This window comes from Natator depressus, chromosome 2 (assembly GCF_965152275.1).
Source record: "Natator depressus isolate rNatDep1 chromosome 2, rNatDep2.hap1, whole genome shotgun sequence".
NCBI lineage: Eukaryota > Metazoa > Chordata > Testudines > Cheloniidae > Natator > Natator depressus.
This window is the reverse complement of record NC_134235.1, coordinates 203,613,114-203,639,591: the sequence shown is the minus strand read 5'-3', so window position 1 is coordinate 203,639,591 and position 26,478 is coordinate 203,613,114. Positions and strand designations below refer to the sequence as shown.

General features: G+C 41.6%; 1 protein-coding gene across 1 annotated transcript in view; it reads right to left on the bottom strand.

Annotated features, from left to right (window-relative positions):
• OSBPL3 (oxysterol binding protein like 3) overlaps window positions 1-26,478 on the bottom strand; it is a 139,922-nt gene that overhangs the window by 10,972 nt on the left and 102,472 nt on the right. The window contains exons 15-18 of the mRNA XM_074945767.1: window positions 20,763-21,013; window positions 15,824-15,961; window positions 12,963-13,026; window positions 9,240-9,318 (exon numbers count right to left, since the gene is read on the bottom strand). Of these exons, the coding sequence (XP_074801868.1) occupies window positions 9,240-9,318; window positions 12,963-13,026; window positions 15,824-15,961; window positions 20,763-21,013 (532 nt within the window). The remainder of the gene's footprint in view (window positions 1-9,239; window positions 9,319-12,962; window positions 13,027-15,823; window positions 15,962-20,762; window positions 21,014-26,478) is intronic.

Genomic DNA, 26,478 nt, shown 5'->3' with positions numbered 1-26,478 from the left:
TGGTGCAGGAAGTGAAACCAGATATTATAGGGATAACAGAAACATGGTGGAATAGTAGTCATGACTGGACTACAGGTATTGAAGGGTATGTGCTGTTTAGGAAAGACAGAAATAAAGGTAAAGGTGGTGGAGCTGGATTGTATATCAATGATGAGGTAGAATGTAAAGAAATAAGAAGCGATGGAATGGATAAGAGAGAGTCCGTCTGGGCAAAAATCACATTGGGGAAGAAAACTATTAGACCCTCCCCTGGGATAGTGCTTGGGGTGTGCTATAGACTGCCAGGATCTAATTTGGATATGGATAGAGCCCTCTTTAATGTTTTTAATGAAGTAAATACTAATGGAAACTGTGTGATCCTGGGAGACTAACTTCCCAGGTATAGACTGGAGGACGAGTGCTAGTAATAATAATAGGGCTCAGATTTTCCTAGATGCGATAGCTGATGGATTCCTTCATCAAGTAGTTGCTGAACCGACAAGAGGGGATGCCATTTTAGATTTGGTTTTGGTGAGTAGTGAGGACCTCATAGAAGAAATGGTTGTAGGGGACAATCTTGGTTCAAGTGATCATGAGCTAATTCAGTTCAAATTAAATGGAAGGATTAACAAAAATAAATCTGCAACTAGGGTTTTTGATTTCAAAAGGGCTGACTTTCAAAAATTAAGGAAATTAGTTAGGGAAGTGGATTGGACTGAAGAATTTATGGATCTAAAGGCAGAGGAGGCCTGGGATTACTTTAAATCAAAGCTGCAGAAGCTATCGGAAGCCTGCATCCCAAGAAAAGGGAAAAAATTCATAGGTAGGAGTTGTAGACCAAGCTGGATGAGCAAGCATCTCAGAGAGGTGATTAAGAAAAAGCAGAAAGCATACAGGGAGTGGAAGATGGGAGGGATATGCAAGGAAAGCTACCTTATTGAGGTCAGAACACGTAGGGATAAAGCGAGACAGGCTAAAAGTCAAGTAGAGTTGGACCTTGCAAAGGGAATTAAAACCAATAGTAAAAGGTTCTATAGCCATATAAATAAGAAGAAAACAAAGAAAGAACATGTGGGACCACTAAACACTGAGGATGGAGTGGAGGGCAAGGATAATCTAGGCATGGCCCAATATCTAAACAAATACTTTGCCTCAGTCTTTAATAAAGCTAAAGAGGATCTTAGGGAAAATGGTAGCATGACAAATAGGAATGAGGATATGGAGGTAGATATTACCATATCTGAGGTAGAAGTGAAACTCGAACAGCTTAATGGGACTGAATTGGAGGGCCAAATAATCTTCATCCAAGAATATTAAAGGAATTGGCACATGAAATTGCAAGCCCATTAGCAAGAATTTTTAATGAATCTGTAAACTCAGGGGTCGTACCGTATGACTGGAGAATTGCTAACATAGTTCCTATTTTTAAGAAAGGGAAAAAAAGTAATCCGGGTAACTACATGCCTGTTAGTTTGATATCTGTAGTATGCAAGGTATTGGAAAAATTTTTGAAGGAGAAAGTAGTTAAGGACATTGAGGTCAATGGTAAATGGGACAAAATACAACATAGTTTTACAAAAGGTAGACCGTGCCAAACCAACCTGATCTCCTCCTTTGAGAAAGTAACAGATTTTTTTAGACAAAGGAAACGCAGTGGATCTAATTTACCTAGATTTCAGTAAGGTGTTTGATACCGTGCCACATGGGGAATTATTAGTTAAATTGGAAAAGATGGGGATCAATATGAAAATTGAAAGGTGGATAAGGAATTGGTTAACGGGGAGACTACAGCAGGTCCTACTGAAAGGTGAACTGTCAGGCTGGAGGGAGGGAGGTTACCAGTGGAGTTCCTCAGGGATCAGTTTTGGGACCAATCTTATTTAATCTTTTTATTACTGACCTCGGCACAAAAAGTAGGAGTGTGCTAATAAAGTTTGCAGATGATACAAAGCTGGGAGGTATTGCGAATTTAGAGAAGGACCAGGAAATCATACAGGAAGATTTGGATGACCTTGTAAACTGAAGTAATAGTAATAGAATGAAATTTAATAGTGAGAAGTGTAAGCTCATGCATTTAGGGATTAACAACAAGAATTTTAGTTATAAGCTGGGGACGCATCAATTACAAGTAACGGAGGAGGAGAAGGACCTTGGAGTATTGGTTGATCATAGGATGACTATGAGTCGCCAATGTGATATGGCCGTGAAAAAAGCTAATGCGGTCTTGGGATGCATCAGGCGAGGTATTTCCAGTAGAGATAAGGAGGTTTTAGTACCGTTATACAAGGCACTGGTGAGACCTCACCTGGAATACTGTGCGCAGTTCTGGTCTCCCATGTTTAAGAACTGGACATTTAAACATTCAAACTGGAACAGGTACAGAGAAGGGCTATTAGGATGATCCAAGGAATGGAAAACCTGTCTTATGAAAGGAGACTCAAGGAGCTTGGCTTGTGTAGCCTAACTAAAAGAAGGCTGAGGGGAGATATGATTGCTCTCTATAAATATATCAGAGGGATAAATACCAGGGAGGGAGAAGAATTATTTAAGCTCAGTACCAATGTGGACACAAGAACAAATGGATATAAACTGGTCATTGGGAAGTTTAGACTTGACATTAGATGAAGGTTTCTAACCATCAGAGGAGTGAAGTTTTGGAATAGCCTTCCAAGGGAAGCAGTGGGGGCAAAAGACCTACCTGGCTTTAAGATTAAACTCGATAAGTTTATGGAGGAGATGGTATGATGGGATAACATGATTTTGGTAATTAATTGATCCCTCCACCCCCTCGAACATGATACAGTTCTGTAGTGACCTAGAATCCTATTTTCGACGTCTCCGACTCAAGGAATATTTCCAAAATACCTCTGAACAACATAATGATCCACAGAGGCCTGCCTACCAACATTACAAAAAGAAGGATTCTAGGTGGACTCCTCCTGAAGGTCGAAACAGCAGACTGGACTTCTACATAGAGTGCTTCCGCTGACGTGCACGGGCTGAAATTGTGGAAAAGCAGCATCACTTGCCCCATAACCTCAGCCGTGCAGAACACAATGCCATCCACAGCCTCAGAAACAACTCTGACATCATAATCAAAGAGGCTGACAAAGGAGGTGCTGTTGTCATCATGAATAGGTCGGAATATGAACAAGAGGCTGCTCGGCAGCTCTCCGAAACCACTTTCTACAAGCCATTACCCTCTGATCCCACTGAGAGTCACCAAAAGCATCTACAGCATTTGCTCAAGAAACTTCCTGAAAAAGCACAAGATCAAATCTGCACAGACACACCCCTGGAACCCCGACCTGGGATATTCTATCTACTACCCAAGATCCATAAACCTGGAAATCCTGGGCGCCCCATCATCTCAGGCATTGGCACCCTGACAGCAGGATTGTCCGGCTATGTAGACTCACTCCTCAGGCCCTACGCTACCAGCACTCCCAGCTACCTTTGAGACACCACTGACTTCCTGAGGAAACTACAATCCATTGGTGATCTTCCTGATAACACCATCCTGGCCACTATGGATGTAGAAGCCCTCTACACCAACATTCCACACAAAGATGGACTACAAGCCATCAAGAACACTATCCCCGATAATGTCACGGCTAACCTGGTGGCTGAACTTTGTGACTTTGTCCTTACCCATAACTATTTTACATTTGGGGACAATGTATACCTTCAGATCAGCGGCACTGCTATGGGTACCCGCATGGCCCCACAGTATGCCAACATTTTTATGGCTGATTTAGAACAACGCTTCCTCAGCTCTCGTCCCCTAACGCCCCTACTTTACTTGCGCTATATTGATGACATCTTCATCATCTGGACCCATGGAAAAGAAGCCCTTGAGGAATTCCACCATGATTTCAACAATTTCCATCCCACCATCAATCTCAGCCTGGTCCAGTCCACACAAGAGATCCACTTCCTGGACACTACAGTGCTAATAAATGATGGTCACATCAACACCACCCTATACCGGAAACCTACTGACCGCTATTCCTACCTACATGCCTCCAGCTTTCACCCTGACCACACCACACGATCCATCGTCTACAGCCAAGCTCTGCGATACAACCGCATTTGCTCCAACCCCTCAGACAGAGACAAACACCTACAAGATCTCTATCAAGCATTCTTACAACTACAATACCCACCTGCGGAAGTGAAGAAACAGATTGATAGAGCCAGAAGAGTTCCCAGAAGTCACCTACTACAGTACAGGCCTAACAAAGAAAATAACAGAACGCCACTAGCCGTCACCTTCAGCCCCCAACTAAAACCCCTCCAACGCATTATTAAGGATCTACAACCTATCCTGAAGGATGACCCAACACTCTCACAAATCTTGGGAGAAAGGCCAGTCCTTGCCTACAGACAGCCCCCCAACCTGAAGCGAATACTCACCAACAACCACATACCACACAACAGAACCACTAACCCAGGAACCTATCCTTGCAACAAAGCCCGTTGCCAACTGTGCCCACATATCTATTCAGGGGACACCATCACAGGGCCTAACAACATCAGCCACACTATCAGAGGCTCGTTCACCTGCACATCCACCAATGTGATATATGCCATCATGTGCCAGCAATGCCCCTCTGCCATGTACATTGGTCAAACTGGACAGTCTCTACGTAAAAGAATAAATGGACACAAATCAGATGTTAAGAATTATAACATTCATAAACCAGTCGGAGAACACTTCAATCTCTCCGGTCACGCAATCACAGACATGAGGGTCGCTATCTTAAAGCAAAAAACTTCAAATCCAGACTCCAGCGAGAAACTGCTGAATTGGAATTCATTTGCAAATTGGATACTATTAATTTGGGCTTGAATAGAGACTGGGAGTGGCTAAGTCATTATGCAAGGTAGCCTATCTCCCCTTGTTTTTTTTCCTACAAACCCCCCCCCAAGACGTTCTGGTTAAACTTGGATTATTGCTGTGCACATTGTAAGATGAGCTATTGCCAGCAGGAGAGTGAGTTTGTGTGTGTGGTTTTTGGAGGGGGGTGTGTGTGGGGGGGGGGGGTGAGAAAACCTGGATTAGTGCTGGAAATGACCCACCTTGATTATCATGCGCATTATAAAGAGAGGTTTCAAAGAGGGATGGGCTATTACCAGCAGGAGAGTGAGTTTGTATGTGTGTATGTGGGGGGGGGGGGGAGGGTGAGAAAACCTGGATTTGTGCTGGAAATGGCCCTACTTGAAGATCACTTTACCAGCAGGAGAGTGGGGTGGGAGGAAGTTTTGTTTCATGGTCTCTGTGTGTATATAATGTCTTCTGCAGTTTCCACGATATGCTATGCATCCGATGAAGTGAGCTGTAGCTCACGAAAGCTCATGCTCAAATAAACTGGTTAGTCTCTAAGGTGCCACAAGTACTCCTTTTCTTTTTTTTTTTTTTTTTTAAATATTCATGGTAAATAGGCCCAATAGCCTGTGATGGGATGTTAGATGGGGTGGGATCCGAGTTACTACTTTCTTTCCTGGGTATTTGGCTGGTGAATCTTGCCCATATGCTCAGGGTTTAGCTGATCACCATATTTGGGGTCAGGAAGGAATTTTCCTCCAGGGCAGATTGGAAGAGGCCCTGGAGGTTTTTTGACTTCCTCTGTAGCATGGGACACGGGTCACGTGCTGGAGGATTCTCTGCTCCTTGAAGTCTTTAAACCACGATTTGAGGACTTCAATAGCTCAGACATAGGTGAGAGGTTTTTCGCAGGAGTGGGTGGGTGAGATTCTGTGGCCTGCGTTGTGCAGGAGGTCGGACTAGATGATCATAACGGTCCCTTCTGACCTTAGTATCTATGAATCTATGCCCATTTTGTTAAGTGTCCACTGTTCACAGTCCCTCACCAACATCTAGGGCCTGCCTGAAAGTCAGCTGAAGTCAAGGGGAGTCTATTGACTTCAATGCACTTCACTGCACAAGTGAGTTTGTGCTCTAGGTAAGAGCATAGCAACACAGACTTAATTAGTTCCTGAAGAGGCAGTTGCATACTAGAGCAAGAGCAAAAGGAAAAAATATTAATAAAATAAACTAACAAGGTAATTATATAACATTAACATCTATATGCCAAGCAAATTCTCCATTTTTAAAAACAATGAACATTTAACAATGTCTGAAAATGAACAATTAAAGGAAGGTTGATAAGTGTTCAAATATCCTCTCAGTTCTTATGGTCTCCAATATATATGGATATTAAAAATACCACATTGCACATTCCAAAACCAACTTTAATTCTGCCAATCTTCTACCTATAGAAACCTTCCTGCACCCAACACTACACTGAACACTGTTTTCATAGGGATCATTGCCTGCAAACTGCACAGGGCCTGCAGACCATCTTCCAGTTCACCAGCCCCAAACCACTGATATCTTGCCTCTTACCCTCCATCTACAGATTTCTCCCTCCCCAATTCAGACTTTCTACTATGGACAAGAGACCACAATATATCATCCCCTATTTTCCATGTACAGTCCAGAAACACCAGCATTTCCAAATCCACGATTCCACTATGAGGCAGAAAGTCTAATTTATTTCACAAAAAGAGAAGGAGTACTTGTGGCACCTTACAGACTAACAAATTTATTTGAGCTGTAGCTCACAAAAGCTTATGCTCAAATAAATTGGTTAGTCTCTAAGGTGCCACAAGGACTCCTTTTCTTTTTGCAGATACAGACTAACACGGCTGCTACTCTGAAACCTAATTTATTTCACTTATCCTCCCCCTGTGGAATGGAACACCATGTATGCTCTCTATTTACCCTCAAAAATGTGAGGAGAATCCCAGCCTTCTATTATTACAGAGTGACATATCCAGTGTACACAAACCTTCATGTACTCCATTCATTACAGCAAGCTAGTACACTGATAATCAAGGAGCGGAGAAAGGAGTTGACACACCTGTATCCGTAGAATAGATTTTCAGTTTTAGTCAATGACTGCAAAGAATTTGGAAGTTCCAATTAAGATGTAAACTTACTCCAGATCTGCAAGCACAACCTGAGATCTGAAAGTCAAGCTGAATTATCTTGTTCTTTCACGTACCAGTATCATCACTGGTAATAAAGTATCTGAGGGCCATATCATGATCTCAGTAGCATCAATGAAGACTTAACCGTAACTGGGCTCTCAGATACCAGGCTGAGTTTACAGCTGGTAAAAATATTTTAAAAATTCTGCACTGAGTAAATTTGAGACAGCACCATTGAGACTCAAACCTAGAACTCCAGAATACCATTTTATGCAATCGCTTTTCAGACTAGAAATGCATTTTAAGTGACATGCCCCAAATCACTCAAATTGGATAGAAAAACTAGGATTACTACCCAGTTATCTTGATTCCCAGTCCTGTGCTTTAACCATTACACTATGCTTCTTTATCTAATATTTGCCCAAACTCCTTCCCTTTCCTCCAAATCTCTCTATAAACCCACCTGTTCCATTAATCATTCCAGTGAGTGTGATGCATGGTCGTGAGTTTGCTTTACATGACATTATACAGGATTGTCTTTAGAACCGAAGTTTTTGGGATAGGGACCCATGCGGCACAGTGTGCCTGCATCATGAACATTTACAGATATAGATATAGATAAAATTGTGTTCACAGATTTTACAAGTTGTGTTGCAAAGGAAATCTAGGACATCAAAAGACAAAGAAGAGATGAAGAAGAGGAAAGAAAGTACACAGAGACAGGGTGTAGAGAGGCAGGGTGGAGAGAGGAAGTTGGTAGGAGTACACTTGTGAATATTTCTCAAGGAATAGTGTTGGGGCAAGTGTGAGGAACCCCACCTTTAAGTCTTACAGTAGATATCCAGATAGAAAAAAGGCTATTGCTGCTTTTATAGAAACCAGAGAAAGTGGGAATGGTGCTTGGGGGATCAATTCCTTCCTTTTTGCCCCAGTCTTTTCAACTCCTCCTCTGTTCTCTCTCACCTTGAAAATCTTAGTCTGAAGAAGTATTTTATTTCTATAGGTCTTAGAGTCCAGTGCTCTACTGAGTCAATAATTCTAGGACTCAGAAAAGAGTCACTGCTTCCAAAAGGTGCCAATTCAGCAGAACAGGGGACAAGCAGACTAGCCGGGACAGCAAAGTTAAAGGACCTTCAGTATCAAGGATACCTTTTAAATTACAACGAGAACAAACGAGGAGGCAGCCACTCAAATGACCCTTCACTGGGGCTGTTTTGCACAGACAAAGCAAACTACATGGAACGAGGGTAGGGAGCAACATCATTTTGCTCATGAATTCAGGTAATGAAGAACAATTAGTGAGAATGATTTTAGCCTTTAACTTTTGTAGGTTGTATTTCACAGATCTATGTATACTCTTCTTGGTGTACCACACAGTGCAGAGTCAAATTTAACAGGAATAAACTAATAAATGTGGACTCAATCATCTCTTCATGATAAAGCTCCTCTTCTTACTTCAGCACCCCCTGAGCCCAGAAAGGAACCTGATGTAGCGTTTGCATTGCCAGCTAATGAATACATGTTTTGTTTAATCTGTATATGCATACAAGTTTTGTCTGTCTAGCCAGAGCTTTTAAATGGCAGGTTAATTCAATTTTATTGTTTAGGAAATAGCAGATTTAAATGGAACGCTGCTCAAACTTCAGACCTGTGTTTTGCAACAAAAGATTGAAATAGGCCAGATTCTACCATGGAGTTTTAATCTTTCGATCTAGAAATGAATACTCTGTGCCACAGCAGCACAGGAACACCTTGTTTATTTCTTTTCTTTTTAATCAAAGGATATTTATTAAGCACTGAAGTTGTGTAATTCATCACGTTAGCTGTTGATTTCACACAAAAGAATATGCTGCTTTTGCTATTTATTATTAATAGTAATTACTTATATTGCAGTAGGGCCCAGTAAGGACCAGGACCATTGTGTTAGGCACTGTAGAAAACACAGAACAGAGTCCCTGACCCAAGGAGCGCTCTCATTATTAAGGGCAGTTAATGTAGCCAAAGAAAGAAAAGAGTCCATGACCCCCATATACCACAAGTATGAAGCCTGCAGCCTTCTCTTAAAAAAAAGGATAAATTAATTTTCTAAGTATTTGTAAAACAATTCTAACTGTGTATGGACAGAAGAACTGCTAAAGGATTTTAGACTTTAAACCAATAGCAAAGGCTCTGAGAGGTATACTACCATACTGTAGTTGTGGTTCTATTTTGTAAATGCAGCCCTGCTTTGTCTGTGGATAGTAATATGTTGATGCAGCACTTACGCTGGCAGAGTTACATGAGTTGTACCAATTGGAACGATTTCCATGGACTTTCCCCAGAATTTGTTTTTCCATCTCACATCTGAAACAGAAAAACATGGACACATTTAGTAGTAAACACAGGTCAATAAAACAATTTCTGAGAGGAATTATTTTGAAAAAGCCTTATGTAATAAAGTGTTTGAGATCCTAAGTAAAGTTTCAGCTATTGACCTGCAAAGCTCCATATAGTTTCTCATTTTTCCAAGGGATGCATGTCTAACACGTCAACCAGAAAGTCAAAGCCAGAAGTAGAAGAAAATGATAATATTCTTTATCCGATTTTGTTCAAATGAATGGAATTGGAATGAACAATTCCTAGATAACATATACTTCATTCACACTCAATATTTTATTAGAACGAGGCCATCTCCAAAAGCAAAGCTCATATTTCAAGGAAATTGACTTGTGAAACACACACAAAGATATGGCTTCTGACCCAGTGCAAGATGGTACAGTTCTGGGGTGCAAGGCTGGAGAGCTGCCCGGGGGGGAGGAATTTGGCTAGAGCCTCTCTGTTGTTGGTTCATGAGTGGCTGGGAGATCATTCCTGTCACTCAGTTTGGTGTGTCCCTGCCTTTCTCTGTGTGTGTGTGCGCGCGCACGCACGCAACACCTGTCAGAGGTTTGTAGCTTGACAACAGCATCACAGAAAGAGGGATACCTAGGGTTGCCAACTTTCTAATTGCACAAAACCAAACACCCTTGCCCTGCCCCCAGCCCGAGATCCCACCCCAATCATTCCATCCCCCGCTTCCTTCATCGCTCGCTGTCCCCCACCCTCACTCACTTTCACTGGGCTGAGGCAGAGGGTTGGGATGAGGGAGGGGGTTGAGGTGCGGGCTCTGGGAGGGTGTTTGAGTGTGGGAGGGGGTTCCGACATGGGGCAGGGGGGTTCGGGATGCAGGCTCTGTGAGGGAGTTAGGTGCGGGGGGTTCTGACCTGGGGCAGAGGGTTGGGGTGTGGGAGGGGGTTCGGACTCCAGCCTGGTGGCACTTACCTCAGGCAGTTCCCAGTAGGTGGTGCAGCGGGGCTACGACAGGCTCCCCGCCTGCCCTGGCTCCACGCTGCTCCCAGAAGTGGCCGTCATGTCCAGCCCCTAGGCAGAAGCGCAGTCAGGCAGCTCTGTGTGGTGCGCAATGCCCGCAGGCACCGCCCCTGTAGCTCCTATTGGCTGCGGTTCCTGGCCAATGGGAGCTGCAGAGGCGGCGCTTGGGGCGGGTGTAGCACACAGAGCTTCCCTGATCGCACTTGCACTTAGGGGACGCAGGGACATGTTGGTCGCTTCCGGGAGCGGTGCCGAGCTAGGGAAGGCATGAAGCCTGCCTTAGCTCTGCTGCGCTGCTGACCGGACTTTTAACGGCCCGATCAGTGGTGGTGACTGGAGTTGCCAGGGTCTGTTTTTGACTGGGGACTCCAGTCAAAAACCAGGCACCTGGCAACCCTAGGGATACCTCAGGTTGGTGGGACAGAGGGCTCAGCAGTCCACAGTCTAGACTGCACCCCGGGAACCCTGTCACAACTTCATATCACATAATAAGTAGAAGATCAACATTACCTGAAGTGCTGCCATATAATAGACATGTCAATGGTACACAGACCTCTCACAAAGTTTAAGTGTTAAGGTACTGTACAGATAGTTATGAGATGCTTTATGGTCTCTTATGTAGTTAGGTTGTCATATTTAAAGATCAGTATATTGGAAACATCTCAAGAAAAATGTAGCATGAGAATCCAGAAAGTTTGGATAACATTTGTACCAAATGAGGAGTTAACTGGAAGCTGTACCTGTGGTAGTCAAAGCACAGATGCTGCGATGGTAGGTGCTTTAGAAGAATAGAGAGACCAGTGTTTATCAAAGTCTCCTTAACATGTGACAGTGGAATAGGCAACCAAAAGTTTCAGTTTCACAATGTGGAAAAAAATGGTTACCAGAATAAACAGCACGGTCAGAATCCACTCTCCTGCCTCACAAAGTTTTAATGACCTCATGAATGAGAAAGATGCATCAGAGCCAGCTTAGAGGACAGAGTCACAATAGAAAAGGCAAGGTAGGGTTGGGTGGGGACAGAGGAGCAGAAAGAGGAATATTCTTCAGAAGACCCCCACAAAAACTGTCACTCAGCATCCAGTTCCTCCAAAACACACGAATGATCAAATTCCAGGAACCACAGCTCTCTCAAGAGGAAAGGAGCCTCTTAAATTTAGAGAGCCTAAAATACTCCATCCTGACAGCCTTGCCAGGCTCAGCAAACCCTGGACTAGACCAAAGTTCCCTCCTTTTAACAAAGAAGGATGTAGGATTGGGAAACATTCACATCATACAAAGAACTTTCCTCACACACTAGCTGCTTTAGGATTAAATTTCTTGATGCTTAGAGTTCCACAAATGATGGGGACTGTCCTGTGGGAAGAGGTGGCAGCCTTAGCCCCAGCATTCTCCTAGCAAAAGTCCAAGTGTTGTCAGAGTTCTCTAACAGCTCATCTGACCACTTTATAATGTACTACATGTGCCCTGATTCTGTCTCCTCAGGCACCCAAAAGGAAACTTTAGATTCTCACTTACAAGGCCAGATTCTTTCTGGAGGAGCATTTTGTTCTCACAATGCACAAGATGTTATCATAGCCAGAGATGGTATTTTAAAAAAACAAACACAAAACCAGCCATGTGTATCAGTGTCTTCAATTTTATTAGACAGTTTCTTCCTTGCCATGATGATACTATCCAGTCTTCCCTGTACATTGTCTGGCTCTTTTGCCTGAACTTTTAACCATTAGCTATTTCAGGTCAAGAATAAAGGACTCTTGTCTTGTATTTATTTGCAAGGAAGAGGAATACGTTGGATAGAGGAAAACACAGACTAGTAAGAGCCCCAATTATTTTAAATATGGCCACAGGTGTAATAACTATACTGAAGTCAGACAACACAATTAAAAGACAGACTTAAAGTAGCCCAGATATGTCATGCATTGTCAAACCTCTCAAGTTAAAGGGTTTAACTCAGTTATGGGGACATGGTTAGGTTCCATCTACTCTATTTCTTAGACTAAGTATATTGGTCAAGGGAAAACCCAGTTGTAACTAAGTCCCATGACTTTGCCATAGTTGTGAAGCAGGCAAGGTCTTTGCACCCATGTTTTTTGGAAAAATTGGGAATCCCATGACAGGGGCTAAAGAGTCAAACCACACAAATGCCTGTCATGTAATGATTTCCTTTTCCCCTTATGGTTTCAGTTTTAAAAAATGGTACATAGGTTTCTCCATTGTCTTGTCCAAATCTCTTGGGTGGGGGTCGTGGTGAGAGTGGAATTAAAATGTGGTAAATCCTGCAAATGAATCAGAACAGGCCCTAGTTTTCTAGTTCTAATCACGTTTTTAATTTTTTTCTAAACTTGAGATGCAACTTTTCCAGTGCTTTATTTAAACTACAGAACAACATTTCCAGGTTGTTTTAGAAATGCAGATGTTTGTACTGGTGAAATACCGTTCATTATTATTCAGGAATGATTTCACAAATGTTATAAAAGGCATGCCATAGTCTAGAGGCTGAGATTGCCTAGAGCAGTTCTAATATTACTGAACAGCTGGGGAGGCCTGCCTTTCTTGTTCGTCTGGATGTTTAATGTTAGACATAAAATGAAGCTACTATGAAAATGACAGCAGTAAATGATAAACTAAAGAATTACCTTGCCAAAAAGCAAAATTCACAGATTCAGCATGACATGCAGATATTGGTGGGTGATGACTGACCTAGTTGGAAGAAGGGAAAAAATGCATTAACATTTACAAGTTCATTAGAATCTGCTTAAATTTTTTCATGTTTGAATTTTACAGCTTAAATGCCTCATTTTCCTTTCATAATTTTGTCCTCAAGGGGAGCTAGTAGAATAAATCGATAAGCACTGATGATTAAAAAGGGTTGTGGGAAGTGGGATTTCAGGCAAATATTACAAAGAAAAGACCTTTGACTTTTGTGGGTTGGGTGAACTATTAACTGCATATGTTGCAGTGTGTCACTCATGTGGTAATTACATATGGCCTGAGGACCCATGAATGTATTAACAGTAGCCACAAACAGATGTGCAAAACCAAAGGATCAAGTTCACTTCTGGTGTAAGCAGAGTAACGGGAAAGTTGGCCTCATTTTTAAAGCTGCGGATACCCAAAAATCCCATTAACTTCATTGGAAACTGGTGCTGCTCAGCACCTCTGGGAAAAATCAGACCACATAACCCCATCTTCTGACAATAGCTGTTACAATATGCGGTCTTCTGCACTTGTTCTTCCCAGCAGAAAACCTCAACCACAGCATTTCCTCAGAATTGGGCTTGTGTAGTTGCATAGACCTGAATTAGGGCAACCGCCAAATAAAGCCAGGGTTGTAAAATAAATAAATAAATAAATAAATTTGACGTTGCAGAGAAAGAAAGAAGAGGAGTGTGGTAAAGCAACCACACAGGGTAGAAGCAGTAGCAATCACATTCACATTCATTTCTTGATAGCTGTGAGCAGGAACTGTGTTAAATGACAGACATTCAATGCCAGACAAGTAACAGGAATGAGACAAAGAAATTTATTTTCTGTCAAGAGTAAATGCATGCTACTTGGAGTCACATTTCTGTTTTAGCTGGACATGTAAATAATGCAATTTATTTTCTCCTCCATTATAATTTCTCTTATTCCTTATTAAATCCTTCTGTTTTTTCTGTAAAGGCATTCATGTCCTTATTGAATATCCTTTAACGTATTGTGGTGAGTCTAATATACAGCTCACCTTTAGCACTGTCCTAACCCACATTGGGGTGATAGTCTCCTTCTCAGATGGCACTGCATTCACCCTAGTTTTTAAAATATACTCTATGGGCTAAACATTTACCCTGGTAACAGAGCAGAATTATTCTCATTTATTATCTGTATTATAGTAACACTTAGAGGCCACAACCAGGTGCTGGCAGACACCTGGTAAACGACAATCCCTGCCCCAAAGAACTTTCAATCTAAATAGATCTGACAAGAAGTTGGCTGCCCTGCTTGCTGCATGTTGTGTTCTTTCTGTATTTCTTTGTACCTGCCAACAGCTCCCTCACCCTCTTGCCAGTAAATTCACTGTATTACCTTTCATTTTTATTTAACATATGCACATAGTGGAGTGTGTCTGTAGGATAACAGAAGCCTCCATGATGATTCTTAGATTCCTAACAAGTTAGAACAAACAGTTAGTGTTTTTATTATTTGCTTTATTAGGGTTGCCAGTTTTGGTTGGATGTATTCCTGGAGGTTTCATCATATGACAATCTTTAATTCCTGGGGACTCCAGGACAATCCTGGAGAGTTGGCAACCACATGCTTTATACAGGGTAGCAGGGCAAATCCTTCCACATTAACTGAAATTACTGTGACATTGCAACAGTGGGCCTGATTCACCACTTCCTTACTCTAGGTCGGTTTTATGCCAGTGCAATTTCCATGAATCAATAGTTTTCATCACCATAAAACTGGAGAACCAGGAACACTAATGGAATTTTAAACTTGATACTTGCCCTACCCATTCCCATATTTCCATCTCAGTAATGCCTGTGACTCATTTCCTGGGGCTAGGTTAAGATTACATAGCACTTTTTTTGGTCACCTGCTTAAGATCTATTGTTCCAGGTTCTGCCTTTACAGTTTAAGAAAAAAACTTGTTTCTTAATGGATTCTAATTTAGGGTTACCTGTGACCAAAGTCCTACAATAGGCAGTTTTTCCCCCATGCCTTTTTATCATGTCTAGATGAGCTGAAACAGTTTTTAACCTGTTACTTCAGTGAATACCATAGTAACCAAAATTCCCCCCCCCCCCTTTTAATTTAGTGCTTCAATAACCCCACCTGCTTTTGGTAGAGCCCCGTTTTTAACCCGGTATTATACTTCCTATACTTTAGTCATCTTCCTGTCTGGAGATTATTTGCAGAAATACTCAGACTCTTTGCCTAGCTGTATATGGCCTACAACTACATGAGGGGAGATCCCTGATCTTATAGAGTAAGGACCCAGCCAGTACCTGAAGACAACCCAGGGTGCTACAGAAAGTAGTGTTGCTGGTTGGACAGTTGGTTTATTGCAGTATGAGGGGCACCATGCTGAAATGCAATAACAAGGTCTGGACTATTACTGATTGTTAAAGATCACATGAAACTTTTCACAGGAATATGAATATGTGCCCTAGTCAGGCCAGTTTTCAATATAGGCAATTGGCTTTTGCCCAGGGAAGTTCTTCTATTACTTCAAGTAGATAAGCTGTTATTCTTTGCTTCGTGGCGGTAAACTGGTGTGTAATGTTAGCACTTCTATAATGGCTGCTACCATGTTCCACCCCAGAGGTAGCTACATTTTAGCAGATAGTGCAGTGATCTCTATAGTTTATAATTCTGCAATGTCTTCTGAAGATGCTATATATGACTTATGCCCACATTCTGTGGGGAGCCCCAGAGGACTGCTGCCATGTATACAGAATTAAACAGTCTATTAAGTGACTAGTGGGACAGTTAAAGGCACAATATACAGTACCTGTTCTGAAAAAAATTGGAAGCCCTTATCTTCCCGGACACATTCATAGGTTTCTCCAAGCACCGGATTAAATGGCTTACTCCCAGCCCTGTAGTAACTGGATGCATATGCAGATACTGCAAAAGCAGCCACGTACACCTGAGAATAAACAGGATTTTGCTTAATTGGTCACTAATTGTTTTCATTATGTAGACAAAAGAGAGGCCTCATACAGATGCCAGATACTACATTCTTCTGCAGTTTGCAAATGTGTGGCTTATTGCAAGCCAACCTTTAACATGAGCATTGAGGTGTGACTCAGTTTGCAGAGTCATTTCAAGGCCTTTATTAAAAATAGGAAGGATCCAAATTCATAAGAGATTAAAACGTACTTCAATTTCTCCTTTCACAACTATGCAGGAAAAAATGAAATCAGAGGCACACCCCAAAAATGGACAGAGAGAGAGAGAGACACACACACACACAGTCTGTGAACTCCAAATGCTGGATCAAAGAATACTTGAGCTGTTAGTCTGCAGTGTTGCAGCCCTGTTGGTCCCAGACTATGAGACACACAAAGGCTATGTCTATACCAGCACTTTTGTCAGCAAAACTTTGGTTGGTCAGGGGTGTGAAAAAATACCCCGACTGACAAAAGTGCCGCTGTAGACTGCGCTATGTCAGTGGAAGAGTATCCCCCCGCTGACATATCTACCACCACTCGTTGGAGGTGGTTTAATTATGCCGGTGTGAGAGATTTCTCCCACTGGCATAGAGCAGCTACACAGGAGACCTTACAGCGACGCAACTGCAAGAACATGTGTAAGAACATAAGAACATACTGTAAGAACATAAGAACGGCCATACGGGGTCAGACCAAAACTCCATCTAGCCCAGTATCCTGTCTTCTGACAGTGGCCAATACCAGGTGGTCTTGAGGGAATGAACAGAACAGGTCACCATCAAGTGATCCATTCCCTGTCTTCTTTTCCCAGCTTCTGGCAAACAGAGGTTAGGGACACCATCCCTGCCCATCCTGGCTAATAGCCATTGATGGATCCATGAATTTATCTAGTTCTTTTTTGAACCTTGTCATAGTCTTGGCCTTCACAACATCCTCTGATTATGTCTACACAGACCATGTTACCAAAGTGGGTAAGGTAATATCTTTTACTGGACCAACTTCTGTTGGTGGAAGGGACAAGCTTTCGAGGATTGAGAGGTCAGATATGGAGTGATCGCTTTGTGAAAAGTATTAGTCTATGGGTGATAGGGTGTTTTTGTCTTATTTTGCTGTACACGTTCTTTTGAAAGCATAGTGATTATCTGGTTTCACCCATATAGTTGTTGGGGCACTTGATGCACTGGATGTGGTACACCGTATATCTGACCTCTCAAGCCTCATCTTCAAAAGGAAACCTACATGACATCTTCAAAAGACAAGCCTGGGAAATTAATTTAACAACTATGCTGGACATTAAAAATCATGGGCTTAACAGAGACACTGCTTTTATGGCTCATTTTATGGCCTAGGACTGCAGATGTGCTACATACCCACTTCATTTTAAGGGGTCTTCTACAACATGTGGACCCTTAATGCTTAACAATCTGTCTCACCTTGTCATCTTCTCCAGAGCAGAGAAAGAGCTCTGAAGTTCAAAAGCTTGTCCCTTCCACCAACAGAAGTTGGTCCAATAAAAAGCTGTTAAAGCAACTCAGAATTTGACACCAATTTAAAATGTACATAAAAACGGTACTTCTAAAAAAATTACTTTAAACAAAATGCCATTCCAAAGAACAGAAACCAGTAAATGAGAAACTGCTTAAAAAGCAATTTCAAATTTTATATTAGAAAATGTCTCAAAACACTAACTGTACAACTGTGGTCCCTAGACTTATAAAACCATATCCTTTGTCCCCCACCCCTAAAACATGGGGAAGGGGCTCATATCTCTAAGGCAACAGTTTACTGGTCTACTTAGGTTTCTGTGTGGGGTCACTAAGGCTATGTCTATACTAGAGAGTTGACAGTAGCAAAGCTCATGTAGTCACTCTATGCCAAGGGGAGAGAGGTCTCCAGTAAACATAATTAAACCACCCCCAACGAGCAGCAATAGCTATGTTGGCGGGAGAAGTGCACACTACCACTTATGCCGCTCGGGGGTGTGTGTGTGTGTGGAATATTCACACCCCATAGCAACATACATTTTGCCGACATAAGTGACGCAGCCAGTTTGCCCTGCCATTTGTCTATTGTGTGCTAATCTTTATCTTGCCAGTTTCCTTTACAATAGGTGGCAGATACGAATCCCCCCCCACCCCCCGATAGTTATTAGCACCTCTGCAGAACTGAAAAGTCCGAGGAATGAAAACTTGGAAGTTATTCTGTGGACCTTGATTCATCTCTCCTTTCCTTCACTGCCTTCCTCCAAGGAAACTCCCTCCCCTTTTCCTTTCCTTGGGAAAGCGCTAGACTGTGTTGTAGATGTGCTCCCTCTCAAATCTCAGTACCTTAATCCGTAAATGAAACACTCAGAAGTAGACTACAAGGTAGTGGGATTTCAGGACATTCATTAACATTAACCCTGGTTTGGGGGTTCTCATGCTGGAGAATTCCCTATTTCTGTTCCCGAATGTAATTTCCCTGAAAACTAAGGACCAAAAAAAAATTGTCTTGTTTTTACTTCCTTCTAAAAAGGCAATTACTTATTTCCTTTTTTAATACACATTCTCGAGCAAAGAGAAGAGAGAAAATAATGTCTATTGATAATTGACCTTAAGACATTACTTACTTTGACACAGACTCAAGTATACCTCTAGCAGAATCAGTAGAAATGAGGTAGGATCTTTAAAATGGGATTAAATTTTTGTTATACAGAATTTAAAACTTTCTGTTCAGGATTGTTTGAATACAGAAGAGAACAGTGACACTTCACCATGAAAGCCATTGAGCTGAAGTGTTTATTCACTTCAAGGGAAACGGCAAAGCATTAGTTCCAAAACATTAAGAATGCTAATAAGGGATTTTAAATCAATTAGAATATAATTATAGACTTAAAACATTAATATGAGATTACACTTAGAAAGAAGGTATGATTGAAATCCATTTCTCCCTCCCTTACCTGCCAAGTTCTGAATTCAGAGTTCTGTCTTTCTGATAGCAAATGCACACCCTAGGCAGCCCGCCCAGCAGTGCTGAGTTAGGTGGTTAGCCCAGGAAACAAAGAAAGGTGAAGTCCCGTCTTGGCCGATAAGTAAAGGAGAAATGGCTCTTCAAAAATTTCATTTCAAAAGGGCATTTGTGTTTTGACCAAATACACATCTCTTGCCCCGTTTGAGATCGCAAATATTTGATGGTGACTCAAAAAGCTTTACACAAAAAGTCTGATTTAAAAAAAGGTAGCTCATTCTGTTAATACTGTTGTAGTTAACATTTTGTTGGAAGACCCAGGACGTGTCCCCCCCCCCACAGGGGATGCATGTATGTGTGGGCGGGACTATGGGGGATCACAGGCCCCCCTCCTGATTTGCAGCTTGACTTGTACTGCTGAAGCTGGCTGCCCTCACTCTGCCCCCCTCCCCCACTAATTGGCAGGCACAGGTCATCTCTGTGTCCCCCCATGCACTTACAAAATGTTGTGAAAGCAGAATAGATATTGTGCCATTTGTGTTAATCAGTGAAGCATGTTAGGATATAGATATTCAGGCCTGTCTGTAAAGGCTCTAAGAATTTAGGTGTATTCTTATCACTTGGCTAGTTAGAGGTATAAAAGAAAGAACCAAAATCACCGTCTGCCAGTGTAAGGTCCTTCTCTTACTGTGACAGTCTGAGGCCCTGTTCTTAGGCTAAGACCTTTGGCTAAGCAACAGAGGCAGCCATAAGCTGGGAAGCGAACGGTCACCTCCTCACATTCCAAACTAGCCACATTGAAAGAAGGTGCTATTGGGTTGTTAGGAATACAATCCTGTCCTGATAGTGCCTATCGCCTCCAGAGAAAGGGAAGTGCCTAGAAAATGTAAAAAGAAACTTAGTTTGATAGCATCCTGTCTGGCAAGAACTCACTTATCAATAGCTGGGATGTAAAACCCTCACTTCTGTATTGTTTTGTCATTATAGTTCCCACTTTGCTATTGTTTGTCTGTATAATCTCTGTGTGGTTCTGTGGTTGTTCCTGTCTGCTGTATAATTAATTTTGCTGGGTGTAAACTAATTAAGGTGGTGGGATATAATTGGTTACATAATCATGTTACAATACGTTAGGATTGGTTAGTTAAATTTCAGTAAAATGATCGGTTAAGGTATAGCTAAGCGGAACTCAAGTTTTACTATATAGTCTGCAGTCAATCAGGAAGCGGGTGGGAAATGGGAACAGGGAATAGGGGTGGGAAAATTGAAATCATGTTTAGCTAAAGGTAGAAATGGGAACAGGGACACACATAAGGTTCTGTGGTATCAGAGCTGGGAAGGGGGACACTAAGGAAGGAAACTGGAATCATACTTGCTGGAAGTTCACCCCAATAAACATCAAATTGTTTGCACCTTTGGACTTCGGGTATTGTTGCTCTCTGTTCATGCGAGAAGGACCAGGAAAGTAAGTGGGTGAAGGAATAAGCCCCCTAACAAAGCATATTAGTTCCACAACAAAACAAAAAAAATCACATTTTAAACCTTTGAAAGAGAAGACAGGCAACACAGACCAGAACTAAGCTTCTCCCTTAACTAAATTTGCAGGAGAATCAGACACCTAAGAATGGCTACTCTGTTAGGACAATGGAAATTATGTCAAACACAGATCACAGGAGCTAGTTATGTTTTCTTTTAAAAACCTGCCCCTCTGTGCTGTAAGCACAAGAAATGAAAAAGTACTTTCTGCTCTCTTAGGCTTAAGAAAATCCATTGTGTTCTGTTTTGGTTACATCTCATGTTGCTCAGAATTGGAAAGGTATTTTTTTTTTTTACCATCCTTTCAAATGAATTCGGGGTACGTGCTGCTTTATCCAGTAGTTCGCTGTATTCCAGTTCTTCACAAAGTCGCTGAAGAGTGTTAAGTGGCTCATTTAACTCAACAGGCATGGCCACCTTGGAGAGATCCTTCCCTATATTGTTTCTCAGGATATTCCATAGGCTGATGTTACTGGTATTAGGACACGGAGCCGGCAAACACGTTCTCCGCTTGGAATGGCTTTCCATCCCACTTTCAGCAATGCAATCTGGAAGGAAATGCCAGGAGCACATTAAGCAATGCATTGTTTTCTTACAGTATCATCTCTTTTGAAAACATTATGGATGTATTAAAGCATCAGCAATTTCCTTATCCTTCAGACAAAGCTTCGCTCCCCACGTGACTCAAATATTGACTTGTGGTTTGAAGATATCTGCTGTACACTGATCATTTAAAACAAGATTTTAAACCAAGCAAGTTTTATGGAGATATATATGAAGCATAAATGCTTGAAAAGAATCCCTTGAAATGCTCTGTAAAAGCCTAAAAGAGTAGGTCTACACTGCAATAAAACACTTGCAGCTGGCCCATGTCAGCTGACTTGGGTCATGGGGCTCGGCCTGCAGGGCTATAAAATTACAATGTAGACATTTGGGCTCAGGCTGGATCCCAGATTATGGGACCCCAGGAGAAGGGAGAATCCCTGAGCCTGAATGTCTATACTGCCATTTTATAGCCCCGCAACCAAAGCCCTGCGAGTCCGAGTCACTTGGTATAGCCCAGCCACAGGTGTTTTAGTGCAGTGCAGACATATCCACAGGCTCTTAGAAGTTACACTTCTAAAGAGCACATACGATATCTTGTTTTACAAGAGACTGATTCATGTACATTTAAGTAACAAACAAACGCCTTCCTGACAGATCTTCAATTAAGCTGACATTCTTTTTAGAAGACAAAAGTGTGCTTTACAGAACCCAAGTGTGAAAACACCTCCTCCTCCATCTCTTTATACTGAATTGATGGACTCCTCATATCAGGAAAAATCTGTTGCTGGAGGCAAACACCAGATATTTGTTGGCAGGCTTTTCCATGATGCTCATCCGAGTACCCAAATACCTCACAAACATTACTGAATTTAGCTTCACGACACACCTATGTGCTGGAGAAGGCCACAGGAGGACTACGAGTTTACTTGACATTCAAAAGGATAACTCACACATCCAAGACAACGGCTGAGCTCTGTGTTGGGGTGTCAGAGCAATCTGGGCACGATAAATGTTTCCAAGTTTTATAGTAAATGACTTGAGATAGATTTTAAATAAAAACCACACCACAGGGATAAGCCTTAGCCCAGAGAGCGTGTCACAAAATGAACTGGCCTGAGTAGAATACTTGGATTAGCTATACCCTCACCCTATGTGTCTAAACCATCAGGTATATTCTCCTCTCACCCCTCCCACTATCTCACCAGCTTATTTTCAATCAATCACCCTGAACAGCATCTATTTGTTTCTACAGCGCCCATCTCTGATCCTGGTACATTTGGGTGCTGCCTCAGTACATCATTTCCTCCTTTTCCATGTTGTCTTCCCCACATGAGTCTTCAAGGCCACGTCTCACTCAGAGGGATGGATACGACTGCCTCCATAGTCTGTCTACACTTTCCTGCAAAGCATTGCCCATGAAGTTACAGTCTGTCCATTTTTAAAAAGTTTCCCACTTTGTACTAACACCAGTAAAACTCCACTGGTGCCTGCAATGGTGAGATGGTGGTAAAAATATAGTGGCCATCTACATTACATTGTCTAACTCTGCTTAGACCATGCCAAAATGACACTGAAGAAAAGTGGCACCTGGCTGGACTACGCTATTACTGCCAACTTTGCCAGCACCGTTTTAAGGGCACCAGTGAATTTCCAGAAAGTTGCCAATGCACAGTCACAGCGCTGCCCAGAGCGCTCTGCCTCTGCGGTTCTCCCAGACACTGATTACCCAAGAATGAAGGACTAAGGGTTTGAACTCTCATCCCTGCATGGTAGCTCTGACAAACACCACAGAATAGGTGAATTATAATTTATTGCACATTATTTTCCTGCCTACATGCAATCTGTCATAATGCTAGTTTGCATAAAAGACTGCAAGCATCCTGAACTTGAGAGCCCACCTGGGGTAAGAAAACAATTAATATACTTGAATGACTTCCTTTTCAGAAAGAGGTTGACTCAGACCTTCCCATGGGGGAGGAAGACAATTAACATAAAAAAAAAAAAAAGGAAGAAAGAAAGAAAAAGACTCAGCCCAAAAGGAAGCTGTTTTCCTAGACCCCAGCAGGGAGGAGATCTCCTTTGAAAAGGCGACAAAAGTGCTAAAAATGTATTCTGGTTCAAAACAGCTCTTTGAAATGGGATGCTGTCACACCCTTTGAAACCCTCAGATTGCATAGCAAGGACTAATCAACTGAACTAAATAGTTTGGGCTACATCCTCAGCTGGTGTAAGTTGTTGTAGCTCCATGGAAGTCACCAAAGATGTGGCCTATTAAAAGCAATATCAACAGCTGTAAATACATCAGGGCATACATAATCCGAGATAAACAGCAGATGTATAGTCTAACCATGCTAATGGAGGCTTGACACCAAGGCTAGCTTTTTCAGTTAGGCACTTACATCCATACTTCGGGTGCCTACATATAATGTTCTATTTCCAAAAGTGCAGATTTTTCTGTGGCCGCTGGTTTCATTTAGAGTTGTGGGTGTTGAGCACCTGTAATAATCAGGAAGCTTCTTTCAGTGTCTAACTTTAGGAGTGTACATTTGAAAAATTTGGTGATTGTTTCCTAGAGCTGTAACAGATGGTCTTGCTACACAGTGCGGAAGATCACGGACATGTTGAGCTGTCTTGAGAGCTAGATTTTAAGAGCAGATGGGACAATTATGATCAGCTAGTCTGAGCTCCTGCAGAACATAGGCCACTGAATTTCACCAAATGATTCTTGATGATTTGATGAATCACCAATGATTCTTGTATCAATCCTATAACTTCAGCTAAAAGCGTATCTTCTAGAAAGACATCCAATCTTGATTTAAGCTGAAGTGGCAGAGGGAGAACAGGGAACCAGGAACTCAGCATGCACAGAACTTCTAATACAAAAGTTATAGTTCCAGCCTCTAACCCTTGTAACCAAATAACTCCTTAGTGCAGCTTTCCATAGTCCAGGACAAGAGAAAAGCATATTTATATGATGTTGGTTTTATGTATTTCTTCCCATTCTCTTTTTTAAAAAGAATCATTATTTTGAATGAAAAATGCAAGGTCCCCATGCAATCAGCAAGATATTTAAATGAACACAATTAGGGCTGTCAAGTGATTAAAAAATTAAATCACAATTAATCGCACTGTTAATCACAATTAATTTCACAATTAATCACACTGTTAAACAATAGAATACCATTTATTTCAATATTTTTGGATGTTTTCTACGTTTTCAAATGTAATTGAAATCAATAACAGAATACAAAGTGTACAGTGCTCACTTTATATTTATTTTTGATTACAAGTATTTGCACTGTAAAAAACAAATAGTATTTTTCATTAATATGAGTACTGAAGTGCTATCTCTATCATGAAAGTTGAGCTTACAAATGTAGAATTATGTATAAAAAACACTCAGAATCCAAAAATAAAACAATGCAAAATTTTAGAGCTTGCAAGTCCACTCAGTCCTACTTCTTGTTCAGCCAATCACTCAGACAAACAAGTTTGTTTACATTTGCAGGAGATAATGATGCCCGCCTCTTGTTTACAATGTTACCTGAAAGTGACAACAGGCATTCTCATGGTACTGTTGCAGCCGTCGTCGCAAGATATTTACGTGCCAGATGCGCTAAAGATTCCTATGTTCTTTCATGCTTCAACCACCATTCCGGTGGACATGCGTCCATGCTGATGACGGATTCTGCTCGATAACCATCCAAAGCAGTGCAGACTGATGCATGCTCATCTTCATTATCTCAGTCAGATGCCACCAGCAAAAGGTTGATTTTCTTTTTTGGTGGTTCAGATTCTGTAGTTTTCACATTGGAGTGTTGTTCTTTTAAGACTTCTGAAAGCATGCTTCACACCTCATCCCTCTCCGATTTTTGACGGCACTTCAGATTTTTAAATCTTGGGTCGAGTGCTGTAGCTATCTTTAGAAATCTCACATTGGTACCTTCTTTGCGTTTTGTGAAATCTGTAGTGAAAGTGTCCTTAAAATGAACTGCATGTGCTGGGTCATCATCTGAGACTGCTAGAACACGAAATATATGGCTGAATGTGGGTAAAACAGAGCAAGGGACATACAATTCTCCCCCAAGGAATTCAATCACAAATTTAATTAACACATTTTTTTTAATGAGCCTCATCAGCATGGAAGCATATCCTCTGGAATGGAGGTCGAAACATGAAGGGGCATACAAATGTTTAGCATATCTGGTACATAAGTACCTTGCAATGCCGGCTACAAAAGTGCCATGCAAATGGCATTTCTCACTTTCTGGTGACATTGTAAATAAGAAGAGGACAGCATTATCTCCTACAAATGCAAACAAACTTGTTTCTCTTAGCAATTGGCTGAACAAGAAGTAGGACTGAGTGGACTTGTAGGCTCTGAAGTTTTACATTGTTTTGTTTTTGAGTGCAGTTATGTAACCAAAAAAACAAAACAAAAAAAATCTGTATTTGTAAATTGCACTTTCACAACAAAGATTGCACTACAGTACTTGTATGAGGTGAATTGAAAAATACCATTTCTTTTGTTTATCATTTTTACAGTGCAAATATTTGTAATAAAAATATACAATTTGATTACAACACAGAATAAAATATATGTGAAAATGTAGAAAAACATCAAGATATTTAATAAATTTCAATTGTATTCTATTGTTTAACAGTGCGATTAAAACTGCGATTAATCACAATTAAATTTTTTTTAGTTAATAGTGTGGGTTAACTGCGATTAATCGACAGCCCTAAACACAAAGGCTACATCTGCACTACAGACCTTAGAGCGGCACATCTGTACCGCTGCAGCTGCGTTGCTGTAAGGTCTCCTGGGTAGCCACCCTATGCCGGGAGTAGAAAGCTCTCCTGCTGGCCTAATTAAACCACCCCCAAAGAGTGGCGGTAGCTATGTTGGCAGGAGATGCTCATGTCAGTCAGGGTTGTGTTTTTTCACATCACTTTCTGACAAAGGTTTTGCTGACAAGTGCTAGTGTAGACAAAACCAAGAAGAGGAAAGTACTATGGCCATACCCCAGGCCTATCAGTGTAGAGTTATTCTTACATTTCTCTAAATAAGCTGCATTTTGTTAACCGTAACTATTCTGTGGATTTGAATGGTATGTAAGGGTACAAGTTCGTATTGAAGATCCAGAGTGATGAGAAAATATCTACCTTTTAGTGAAGAGATAGGACCTGGGGTTAGCTACTCCATAGGGTCCCAAAGTCATGGAAAGAAGCTTGGGAGCAGCTGCAGGTCTCTGCAGAGAGGTGACAGACAGCAGACAAGTGTCTGTGCTGATACACAGCAACCCTCCCACCTTAAAATGATCAGAGCACAATTGACTGCACTAAGAGTATCCAAACAACACTACTCCAAAAACAGTTCAAATCTTAAAAGGAAAGCAAAAACTAGCCAATGTCTACATCTTGAAACGTGTGATACCAGAGTGATTTCTGATAAGAAAATGCCTCT